The 13,399-nt window shown below is 40.1% G+C and overlaps 1 protein-coding gene across 5 annotated transcripts in view; it reads right to left on the bottom strand.

Moving 5' to 3' along the window:
- Nucleotides 1–13,399, bottom strand: part of sema6e (sema domain, transmembrane domain (TM), and cytoplasmic domain, (semaphorin) 6E) — a 150,012-nt gene that overhangs the window by 26,746 nt on the left and 109,867 nt on the right. For all 5 annotated transcript variants that reach the window (XM_040030639.1, XM_040030642.1, XM_040030640.1 and 2 more), the window contains one exon: nt 7,298–7,375. In XM_040030639.1, the coding sequence (XP_039886573.1) occupies nt 7,298–7,375 (78 nt within the window). The remainder of the gene's footprint in view (nt 1–7,297; nt 7,376–13,399) is intronic.

Raw genomic sequence — 13,399 nt, 5'->3', positions numbered from 1 at the left:
AGTCTTTAATTTTGTGGAAGAGAAGAAAGTTGTGTTGAGCCATATCTAAAGAGAAGAGCAGGTGGTGATTGATGACTGCATCAAATTGCCAGAAAACTTGCAATTCTTGCTGACGCACACTGTGGTCAAGGTCACTTGTTGGTGCATTTGTACTATACCATGAGGCACCTGAGAGAGAACATTGGGTACAGTCTAGCCCTGAGGAAAGAACTCACTTGACTTTGACACTACACTGATGTTTGATCTCCGGGTTGTAGATGGAGCTACAAAATGTGACCATTTTGACATAGAAAAGGCTAAATTGTCGACACAAGACTGCAAAGACTCAGAACAGGACTGTGATTTAAATAAACAAAGTTGGTGCACAAGGAAGCAACCCTGAAGGAGCAATGAGCCAAATTTAAATCATCTAATGAGCAGAGGTGCAGAACTTTGTCATCACATCTTGAGTAGAAATGTGGCCTGATCCTCATCCTAGCCGTTTCATCTTCATTACAGAGCAGATATGCTTTTTCTTTCTAGGATCTCTGTCCACTCTTTGTCCTTGGCATTATGCACTGGTGACACTGATTGCATTAAATGCATAATGGATAAACTAAAACACCCAGAAATGATATGAAGCCAAGCCATCTGGTACTGCCATATTTCAATGTGAGAGAAGAAAAGATGGAAACGGGGCTGTGAATATGCTCTGCTCTCTCCCACCTATCCTCTGGATCTGCCACAAATCAGTCATTAAAATTTATGCCACCTCTGGATGAGAAAGGAATGGGGGGGGAAAGAAGTGACTGATAGTCCATGAAAAGAGTGATGTGAGAGAGGAGACAGCGAGAAAAAGACAGACAGACAGAGGAGGAAGTCCCAGGAGAAAGATGACTTTGGAGCTGCTTCATCTCAAAAAGATTTTTTCTGCTGCTGCCTGATTCACATCGCTTCACCCCTCTCCCGTCCCATCGCCATCCCTTTATCATCCTCTTTTTCCTTTCTCCTCATTCACTTGCTATTTCTCACCATCTTTCAATGATATATATATACACATATATAAAAGATATCAGTTAATGCAGCTTTAAAATCTGATGTTACTTCAGAGTCGCACACAGACAGCTGGAGCAGACCGCTTCTTTCCATGAATACAAAAATCTAAATGAATAACACATGTTCTGCTCTGAGAAATGCTCCTTAAACTTTCTCTCCCTCATTTACCCCCGTGTTCTTTTTTTCATTATTTTCCGCTCATTTAATGAACATTTCTCTGCACCTATTGGCTTTGTCCTTTCTCCCAGTTTCTTTTTTCCTCCTCTCCTCCTTCCCTTTGTTTTCTTTTTTGTCTGCTCATACTTCTCCTCCTCCCTGGCAGGGGTCCGATACTGTAGTTGAGTTTGGACAGGATATTTTGGCTGATCTTTCTCAGACTACGGTCCGCTGGCTTCCAGTGTGGCTCTGTCCTGCACGCTAAACACGACTCATAAATCAAACCGCACACTATATCCATAAATCAGTGCACACTGGCAGCACGACGCCACATCAAAACTTCCTCTATATGCGAGGACCATCCAGTGAGAACTGCAAAGTCTTCACCTCAACCACAATCACCAACCCTAAGACTCATTCCAGTTCTCAAACTCTCTGAAAATTCATGGTGCTTACCAACTTTTATATTTCATTCCACACGAATTTCTTAATAATGACAAAAATATTTTAAATCATAATCTCTTCCTTACTTTCTTGAAAGCAGCGTGTCTTTACTGATTATCTCAGCATGCACCAGGAGGCATAAAAAAGCCCAAACCCATAAAACATTCACAGATTTCTAAACAATGCAGCGAATTTCTAGCTGACATCCAGCTCTCTATAAACCCAGTAAGTAATGCCTGCCCCTCCTCCTCCCCTCAGTAGGATACACATTATCAGATTAACCACTTTACTCTAGTATTTCAGCCAGCTTGACTCTGTAAATAAACCACAACTTAAAATCGACAATATGCTGTTCCTTTCCTTGTCTGTGTGCAGCGACTTTCTGGAATAGTGTTAATAATGCTAGCCTGCCAGACAACCAGCTGTTTCCAGGCTATATGCTAAGATAAGCTAACCATTTGGTGGAATCGGATGGTTGTCTGGCAACCGCAAAGTCACAAAACTCCAGGAAGTCACTATCCTTGGCCAAAAAAACTCTCAAAATAGCTATTAAGTGTATATTTTCCTAAAATCTATCCCTTTACAGTCACATGCCAACAATTTCACCACACAGACTGAAAACAAAACAAAAATAATGATTTATGTACAAGAAGCAAAATACCAGGCTCTCTCAAATACACAAATATAACGTGGCGCACAGCAACATGAATTAGAAAAAAATCCCATTAGCCTCTGTCCGTGCAAGGGCAGGGAAAGTAATATGTCTGGGTGGCCAAGCAGAAGATATGCAATAATTCCAGAGCTGCACATTTTCAGCCGTCAGAATAATCTATTGGAAGCCAGTCAACAGTGAGAGTGCCACTCTCCCTCTCTTCCTCTCCCTCGGTGTGTTTGTGTGTGAGACAGGGGCAAATGTAGTGCGATGTCAGTCTACAGCAAACTCCAAGCACAACAGTTTACAACCCATGTACAGAGAGGTAAGAAAGGAAGGGGGGAAAAAAACGCCAGGCGAGGTGATTTAGCAGCAGGTTGTATATCAACCACACAGGGACGCACATAGTCCTTGACTGTCAGGAGAAGAAAATAGTACCTTTAACTGCCCTTACTCCTACCTCCTACCCCTCCTCCTCTAGCCTTTATTACCACCATCTATCTGCCTACCTATTCATCCATCTGTCCATCCAACCAACCAGCCATCCATCTTTCTTCCCTATTTTACCAAACGGAGCGGTACATGGCTGCATGATTGAAACACATGCAGCTGAACATCACTTCTGATTTTATGGCCCAGACTTCAGGAGAGGGGGAGGGAAGGGTCTGAAGAAAACAGAGGCAATGGCCGACCTGTTGCTTGCACATTAGAGTCCAGCTGAAATTACATTGCTTATTTTGTTCCTACAGCATACAGTAGTGGTCTGCAGTGGCCGTGAAACAAAATTGTCTCAGGTGATCGTCCTTAAATAGAACTATGACATTATTATTTTCAATCTCTATTATGGAACTGGCTTTTGATGCATTAACCAGACTGCTACTCTTTCTCAATCTGAGTATTGGAAAGTTTGCAAAAAGTTTTTCCCCTGCTCCATTTTTATTTTCCTTTATTGTCTCCTACTACCATTTCTGAACCTGAACTTCAATTCCTTGCAGTGTTTCTCTCCACACACTACACATTATAAATATATATATGTGTTCAAAAAAATGTCTCACGCACCCATCACTGTGATGCAATACAGAAAGAATATGAACTCCATCAATCTTGTGTTACACCTTGGCTTGCTGAACAAGCAACCAGCCAAACATCTGGCGGAGAAAGTCATGCTGATAACATCAGTCATACATCACACAGGCTGGATGCAGACCCTGTATTAGCAAGTACACTACAGCATAAAAGTCTAGCTACAAATACAAAGACTGGTCAATTTAGAGGCACATTTTTGAGGTCCTATAATCAGCATCACTGCAAATAAATTAATCATGTTTCATTTTTTATTTGTCAAAACAAACCGAATGAATCGACACAGCATCCTGCTTCCTGCCCTAAGCCACACGGGAGAAGCGCCAGCTCTGCTTAATTATGTCGGCCTCCTCCACGGGTAGTGCCGGGTACACCTTGCAACCTCTCCAGTAACCAAACCACAGGCTAGGTTCAATTTCGTGTTCTTGCATAACAGTTGTAGCCACATCACACATCAAAGTGAAAGGGAGAATCAGATGCAGTGCCCCAGTGTCTCCCAAGATCTTAACTGCCTACTCCTTTACACCGGGAAGGAACACACAACAGAAATAGATGAAGCATAAAATTTTTTGTCTTAATATTCAAACATACTGGGACAGAGGAAAATGGGCGTAGATTAAATTTGGAGCACAAACTGAGCTGCAGCAGCAGGTTTTACTGGTGCACTACTGCAAACCTTAACTTTCCTTTTAATGGCAGAGCCAAATAGGTTGGCAGTAATGGCACCAGAATTGTTTTTCTGCCTAGTACTATACTGAGGTGTGGAAAAACTGGCCTCACCAAAAGTATTATGAGTAAAGATGTATTCATTAGCCAAAACTGGAGGAGAGTGTATAGCAGAACATTATACTATACAAGTTATTTCAGTGCTACAAGATCACAAAAATCTTGAAAAGCTTTGAGCTCTGATGGACTGATCGATGGATGCGTGGATTTTACTTGCTAAAAGAAACTCCAAACGCCAATTAACCTATCCCCACTACTGCATGTTTTTGGACTGTGGGAGGAAGCCGGAGCACCCGGGGAGAACCCACGTAAAACAAACTTCCTTCCAGTTCGCAAGGGCAAAGAAATATATTTGGATTTTAATTCTGCTGACCTGTCTGCCTCTCACCCACCACATTTTCATCATCAACAACCCAATTACACAGATTTAACACATCCAGTACAATAAACAAAAGTGAGACATGTTGAGAGTCCGGCAAAATGATGATCACATATTCATCATGTTGATGTTGCCCACTTGTCTCATCGTAGATTAGCTATTGATTGTCAAGAGCACATCACCCCAGCAGGTCAAGTTGATCCGTGCAGTGTTCAACAACTCACTTGAGGAGTGAAATGAGATTAAAAAATTATTGCTTCTCTTCCTGTTTGGCTGCACATTATTGACTAAATTGCGAACCTGTCCTCTGTGCCTGGGAGTTAAGAAACTAATAATGCCTTTATATCGCTGTGCCCTCCCAAGTGCTTTCAGACTGACCAAACACCACAGTGGCGGTTCCCACTAATTACTATATGTTCGTCCGGGGAAGAATTAACAGCTGAAACCTCCTGGAGTGTTTGATTATGAAGCAAATCTGCACAATTTTGTTTGGGTGATTCATTATTATAGATGGGATCAGAAAATTACTTTTACGACATGAAGGGCTTTTAACTTTTAAAGTATGTTTTAGTTTTGGACAGACCGCCACTCACTGAAGTGGAGCCTGAAAACCAATGTCAACTAACAGTTCATTGCAGTGCCCTCTGAAATAAACTGCAGAATGACCCTTAATTAATAAAGACCAAGGTCAGCTTATTCCCTTAATAGCTTCACCTTGTACTAGCACTCATTTGCCAAAAGCAGCTTAGTGTTAATGATAGATATTATTTGTTACTAAGATATGCTACCTCATTGAGTACACCTGTTCAGCTGCTCAGCAATGCAGATATCGAATCAGCCAGTCGCATAACAAGAAGCCAATGTCATCAGCCACAAAGACAATGTGAAAAAGAACTGAAGGTCAAACAGAGAATTAGATTTGGGGAAAAAAAAGGTAGTTCACATGTATAGTTGTTAATGCCAGACGGATCGGTCTGAGTATTTTCCCCATACGACAATCTCTAGGTTTTACAGAGAATGGTCTGAACCAGAAAACATATCCAGTAAGCTGCAGTTCTCTCAGTGAAAATACCTTGATGATGCCAGAGGTCAGAGGACAAGGGTCTTATGGGTTTATGGCTGCCTTCAACAAGATAATGCACCATGTCAAAAAAGCTCAATCGTCTCAACCTTTTTTGTTGAACATGACAATGAGTTCACTATACTCAAATGGCCACTACAGTTACCAGAATTCAATCCAACAGAGCACCTTCGGGTTGTGTTGGAATTTGGACATTTGCATCATGGATGTGCAGCCAACAAGTCTTTGTGATGCTATTATATCAATATGGAGCAAAATCTGTGAGGGATGTTTCCAGGACCTTGTTGAATCTGTGCCATAAAGAATTAACCCTCTCAGGCTCAAATGAAACTTTTTGTTGCTAATGCACAACCAAGTCCTGCAGTGGTACTTCTGAGTAAAAAAAAAAAAAACCTCATAAAATATGTATGTGGGGTAATCAGCTTGTTAGTTTTTAACTGTTGCAAATCGGCAACGCCTGCCTTGAGAGGGTTAAGGCATTTGGAAGGCCAAGCTGGTATTAGAAAGACTTATCTATCAAAGGGCATTTTTAAATGAGTGCATTTTGTATCCTTCAACAGATCTGAATCCCCACTAAAATTCAAAGTAAAAGATAAAAAAATAAGTAGCTTGAATTTACAACTGCACAGAATCAGTTTGAGTTAATTCACAGAATCAATATCCAACCGCTTAGTGGTTAGCAGACGTCTGTCATGAAGCATCAAGCTTTGATTTCTGAGACTAAACCAACAGCAGAGTTGATCTGATTGAGAAACTCAGGGACACTGTGACTTTTCAATTACAGGGTAGCCAGACCCTGAATCATATCTTGTTTTCCATTCTGAATTTCACTCTAAATGAGATTATAATTCACAAAATTAGCATCATTTTGTATTAAATACTTTTTTTCTAAAGTTATAGCCTCAGTAGTTTAATGTTTAAAGTAAGCAATACAGTGTTTTTTGTATAGGATGTTGTGTAATTCAACTTCTGGCCCCTGCTAACCATTCAACAACGTGCTGGTTTAAGGCACTTGTCTCATAACCATATACATAGATTTGTAATGTAGCCTTTTTGTTTTTTAGCTACACTGCTCACATCCAGAGAGCAATTAATAATAACTTTAATTAATAATGTGCTTAACCAAAATTTCCTGACTCAAAGCTGACCTTTGACCATGTTGAGTATAATGCAAACAGATTGGAATCCAGTGAATCAGTGAAATGTGTATCATTTCATAATCACTGAGTCTTCAAATCTGATAATCATGTCGCACTGTTCTGCTGTCAGGGTGTTGTTTTAGACGCTACTCAGAGCACTTTGAATTTTAGACATGAGCATGAGAAACAGTTACTATCCCGAATCTCTACATAGAACTAAAAATGACTGTAATGGAGCAAACTGCACTACAGCAACACGCTGCAGACCCTGGCACAGGTGCCTAAAATATGACTGAGGATTGTAAAATTTGTAGGAATGTTAACAATTAAATGCCTACATTATGCAGCTTGCCATTCAAGCAAAGATCTTTCACTTGACATTAAATGTATGCATCACAGCAATGAAACAGACAGCTAATAATTTTAAATCAGCACTGCAGTGAACCTCATTAGACTAAATGCTTTTGGCAATTTCTGATACAAACAACACAGCAGTGAAGCAGCTTTGATTGATTTCAAAGTCAGCGCTCGCCTAATGATTATAATGGTGTTTTTTTAAAGCCCTATAAAAATTATTGTTACTCACTGCATGTGTGACTTACCTGAAACCAGGTGAAACTATGACACAGCTGCCCGACTTGAGCCAGATGCAGTAAGGGTCCCGTAAGGACAAACAGCTTCTGCATAATAGAAAGACAGACAGTTAATGATAGAAGGAAACATGAAGAACAGCATGCATGCAGACAGTGGATGTTAGTTGGGTAATGAGGCACTACCCAGCCACAAACCTAAAAAAGCCCCACATCCCTCAACTAACAAAGGGTAAAGAACTCCATGTGTAGGCTGGTTTGCACCACGTGGCTGAACATTTAATGTCTCATTAAGAAAAGACAGATAAGTTGAATAAACACATTTAACATGAAATTGCAGCATCCTCATTTTCTTTAAGTGTGGCTAAAACATCATTTACCAAGCAGCACTAATTGACGAAATAAAAGCAGAGTTACTGAAACTGCAGCATAAATCTTTACATCTTTATTTAATTTGCATAAAAACAGGGGGGTCCGAGGCTCAAGAGCTGCACTACTTTACTTCTAAAATCTGGTGTTATACAAATAATGTATAACATTCAAATAGAGTATAACTTCGACTTTATGGTGGAATAATTATTCATACAATTAATCACATGCCTGTTATTGCTTCCAATAATACTGCATTCTCTACAACAGAAATTAATGTTGATACGCATACAAAGAGACAGAATTTAGATGGCAATCAGATTAGTTTGTAATTGAAGGTTGGACTGTAGACTTGTTTTTATCTGGCTATAAAAACACAAATAGACATTAAGGGATAAAAGAATGGTTTTGTGACATTTTGCATGTCTCACAGGTTAAAAGTTACAACCAGCATCTGTTTGGTTTTGCATTATACATCAATTCTAAATCTAGCTAGGTTAAGTTGTTCATTAATAATTAGAGACATATGATGAATGTCAAGATTTTAGTGTAGTCACGCTGGCGAGGCATGCAGACTGCTGCAACAGTCAGCTGATACTATTTGCTTTAGTATAAAAACCTGGACCTGTTTACCTCTTTCTTATAGCAGTCAGCATTAACCTCACTTAGTCACAGTTCCTACAGTAAAAACTCCCTGCAGCATTGCAACATTCAGTACTTTTCTTCCATTTTGAGACCCACACATCAGTTTTGTTGATAAAACTCTAACACTGCATTCTGCACAAGTCTGTGGATGCAATTTTCCCTCTCTGTGTTGTATGAATCATGTGGCCTTCATACTTCCAGTATGTGTCTGCAAAACAACACTGGGTGTCAGTGAGCGAATGAACACAATTTTTCACAGGTGCAGAGCTTACTTTTTGCATGTGTGTGGTATTCACCCAGCAGCACCGACATAATGAGCATAAAAAGAATGACAAAAACAATAATGCTCTCCTGCTTTTCCCATCTACTGTTACTTTAGAGATATTTTTAGCCTAATTCCAAAGAAAAGAAAAGAAAAACAAGTCAAGTAAACCTTCAAGGCAGACAAAAAAGCAAGTTCTAACAAAGATCCTGTGACCCGTTTTAAATATCTTTAAGTATTTACTGATGTCTCAACTGAACATGCAGGTGTGTGCAGCTGTGCCAACATATTACTGTGCCAGGTCAGGAAAACTGAAAGCCAAGACAGGACATATTCTCCCATTAGTACTTGTGCAATCTGCAGCTGCAAACTGGGTATAAATAAATACACGGGCCAAAGCATTACACAAACTTTCTTTCTTTCTGTCTTGATTGAAACGACAATAAAAACTATCCCTAACCTTGAGGTCATACGCATTAAGAGCAACACTTTACAAAGCAATACATGTAATCATATGTTTGAAGGAGGAATGTAAAATAATACCCATCCTAAATTCAGTAACTATATTCCAATTGCTAAAGCAACAATTTTCTTCAATTATCTGCATACTGGGTTGATGGGAAAAACATGTACGATCACATGGAATGGAAGATAAATAGATAATGCATGACTTTTTAAAGCTAAATCAAATGCACTGCAATAATGGTAATGTCAAGTGACAAAATAAAACATTTGTCTTTGTCTTTTTAAAGAGCCGATATTAGATTCTTTGAGCTGATGCCCTTATCAGCAGGATGTCATGTGTCAGTGTCTTCCAGAACAGCAGTTAGTGTGCTGTGTGGATTAATTCAAACACCCAGACCTCCTCCTAATGTGGACCTTTGAGGCTCTACAACAATATCCTATATCTTTACCTTTCAAGCAACATAAAACACCCTCGATCCACATGCTTTGTCAAGAAAACAAAACATTAAGACATACAGATATAGACCGCTCGCTTTAGGCATTTTCACAAACAATTGCCACAGTTCTTGTTCTTGGGACGACAGTACAATAATACAAAAAGCCCTGTTGTTAATATAGGTTTAGGCAAGGTCATATACTTGGCTATTTCTGAGTGCTTACCTCAAAAGTAGACTTGTATTTGTGTCTTTAGGCATGATGTAAGCATGGTAAACCAACATCTTTTTCTTTACAGCTTGGAATATTTTTTATTCTGAAGGATAATTTATTTGCAATAAGAATCATTCTTGGTTGGAGGGGCTTAGAATATGAAGTGGCTGGAGAAATCATCATTGTCAGATGTCTATCTAAAAACGGTATACAAAAACCTAAAAATGCAGACACCATTGCATGTCTTCTTATGTTTCAATCCTCGTTTTGCTTGTGTTCAATGCAGGGCTACTGACACTTCAACATGCATGGGAAATGAAAAACAAAATGCCAAAATAAAAAAACCCCAAAACTGAAGTGTTTGTTTTTGTCCAGCATCACAAATTGAAGCCCTCTAGGTATCAAGAACCTGAAATTAGCCTCATCCCCGTGTGTGACTGCCAATATGTGACACTGTGTGCTGCATTAATACATTATTCATACAGTTGCCATAGGGTCTGTATTTATATACACATCTAACTGACTCTCTAACTCTCCTCTCACCGTCGTCATAGAGATTCATCTACACTTACAGGTCAGAAACAGCCATCAGCACTACAGCACAGTCAGTTCTCCAGCTCTGATTTCTAAAGATGTGCAGTGAAGTCATTTGTTCTTTGTCGTAAGTGCAGTTTCTCTAAAACAGACTTGTGTGTGTCCCGTGCCACTCTTTAAAACTTCAGAGTTCTATCTGTCAAACTAAAGTGAACACAGTGGTGTGTAAGTCATGGTGTGTGTGTGTGTATGTGCGTATGGGGCATCCATTAGCTGCCGAGGGCCTCCAAGGCTGAGCCTCATGACTTCCAGCTGTTATGCAGCCAAAATTTTGAGAATAACAAAATACTGAGTGGACAGGATTTCAGATATGATATGTCACTCGTGAACAACTATTTAAGGATTACGTATATTTGCTTGATGGAAAACTAAAAGGTAATATTAACCATTCTGAATAGTTACTATGCTGCTTAACATTTGCACATGTGGTTTCATCACATGGACAACATGTCTGTGAAGGTTCTCAGTCATCCAGGTGATCGTAGTCTAAGGAGCTTGGAAAGGAAGCGTCTGGACTTCTTTAAGTTTCTTGAAGACGTTTCACTTCTCATCCGAGAAGCGTCTTTAGTTCTAATTGCAATTAATGGAGAGTCCCAGATTTTAAGCCCTACGGGAGTGTCCCCAAGAGGCTCATGGACCTTCTATTATCGAGGCGATATCGAGGATGCCAGTGTTCACATTTTGGACAGAGAAGACTGATGGTTTGAAAGAGGAGTGAAAGAAGCCATCTGTGTCCACGGTGAACGACCATCTTTGAACAGAGGCGATGGCTTACGACAACTGTCTGCCATCTATAATCCAGTTTTGAGATCCCTGCTCAGCCGCCTTAACCACTCCCACACACCTACTCACATCCTGGGCCTTTTGACCTCAGGAAATCACATGATAGGGTGGGGCTAGACTTCACAGTGGGTTCACCCAAAACCCTGGGTGACAGTGACACACACCCGTTTTCACACCTTCACTCGTGTGATTAGTTAGAGGTTCAACAGGGGGTCCATGGCCCTCTTGGGGGACACCCCATAGGACTTAAAATCTGGGACTCTCCAGCAGTTGCTCTTAGAACTGAAGAAGCTTCTCGGATGAGAGATGAAACATCTTCAAGGAAAACAAAAGAAGTCCAGGCGCTTTCCTTTCAAAGCTCCTTGTACCACATGTACAACAGTTTCTTCAGATTACCTGTAAGAAAAAGAAATAGGGCCCTGTATTGTTAACATATCCATTACAGTTCAACTTTGACCTTTTGTGCTGACTGCGACACAGTTTTGGAAACCACTATATTTCAAGTCAAATGAACATGTTATATGTACATATTATATATTTATGCTGAAGTGAAAATACTCACGTGTCTCTTACCCATAAGAAGTGCAAAAAGGATAATTTATTACAGGAGACTGCTTACTGCCTCCCACTGGCAGTCATAGCTATAGTTCAACAACGACTATCATTATTCTCTAACCTTATACAAGAAAAAAAAAATGAGGTTCTGAAATAAGAATGGGCTTATAAGTGTTATTCTGCTGAGCAATTCCAGTGCGTTTTGTTGTTTAATGTGCGAGACTTGTTTGGGGGATTAGACTGTCTGATTTAAAGCCTTTCTATTAACCTGACTGCTCATGTGTCTGGCACCTTTCGGATGTTATTATAGACTTGCAATCTTCCCGGATATCAGCAATAACTTTGATACAATACAAGATCATCATAGGTTACAGAAAATACAGCCAATGCTATAAAAATACAAGCCAAGTTTTAACAACCTGGAATTACCCTTTGAGGCATTACATCTTCAGTTAATTAACAGTACCCTGTATGTGACAGCATCAATTGATATACATTTATTTAAGAGCAGTCCTGAATAACAATATGAGCAAGTTGAACCAGTTCATATTAAAAAAATAAATAAATAAAAAAAATAGACAAGCGAGCTGAAAATCCTTGGATCTAAAGACTTTGAGGGTTTGGGGCCTCCTCTGCCCCTTTATTATACTGTTTTATTAAAATTCCCATTTCATCCAGTTCTCGGCTGCTCTTCAAAACAGAGCGTTTTCTGAAACCTAATATTGGCAGCAGGGCCTCGAGTGAGAAAACAAACCTGACGGTACTGGTTTTAGTGAGCGAGAGAGAGAAACAAGCCAAGAGTGAGAGAAAATGGAAGCAGACACGAGAGAGATGGAGTAAATCTCATCTAGAGGGAGATTGTTTCAGCGGTGTGGGTAAAGGAGGATATTGTGGCTGAAATCTGACCTCCTGGCCAGTGGTGATGCTGCTTATGGGGGACGCTAATCCCAGGATGAGGTGTGCTGTAGCTGTAAGTCTCTAAAAAGGATCTGTGGATGCAGCAAGGCCACGAGCTCAAGTAAGACAGGCCCTATCCATTTTCTTCCTGCTCCTTCTTTTCCTTTTTCTCTCCCTTACAACATCAGGAAAAGAAAGCAGTGACCAACATTACTGGCTCTCAGCCAATCAGCTGGATGCAATTTATGACTAAATGATGTTGAGAGCTTCTCCAGGCCTTTGCAATGAGGGGTTTGCATGCTATGGGGGTATATGCATTCCCTGGGGTAGCTGAGGAGAAATCCTTCCTCTGGGTTGAAGGGGCTGAGAACAGGGGGGAGTTATAAGGGGCCAACATTCCTCACAGCACCAAAAATAGACCTTGAAGCTGAGGAGCAACTACATTAGCTGAGGCTATAATGTAGTTTGGCAAAGCAGGATACTTGAAGCTGTTGCTGTGCTCTGCTTATAAGCGTGTTCCTTCACAAAAGCTTTTACTTTGGCTTGTTTAATAAATTACAGAATACAACGGGCTGTGTTTGAGCAATGGTAAGCAACGTGAACTTGGAGTAAACCCCTGAAAAATTACAAAGAAACGTTTTTTAATACAAGCCAAGTTGGAAAACTTAGAAACGGATAAAAGCAAAACTGACTCAATGCAATGGGACCGGGGCAGATAAACGACGACCTGAAGCATGCAGCATAAACATTCAGCGAAGCTTCTGTTCAAACACAGAGATGAAAATCGCAGCAGATAAAAACAGCAGATCTGTGCGGACCAATGATGTAACCACACCTTTCCTAAAAGTAATACATGAAAGTAACATAGGTGAAATACTTACATCATGTGTTTTACA

This window comes from Simochromis diagramma, unplaced genomic scaffold (assembly GCF_900408965.1).
Source record: "Simochromis diagramma unplaced genomic scaffold, fSimDia1.1 OVJJ01000361.1, whole genome shotgun sequence".
Classification (NCBI taxonomy): domain Eukaryota; kingdom Metazoa; phylum Chordata; class Actinopteri; order Cichliformes; family Cichlidae; genus Simochromis; species Simochromis diagramma.
This window is presented reverse-complemented; position numbering and strand designations above follow the sequence as displayed.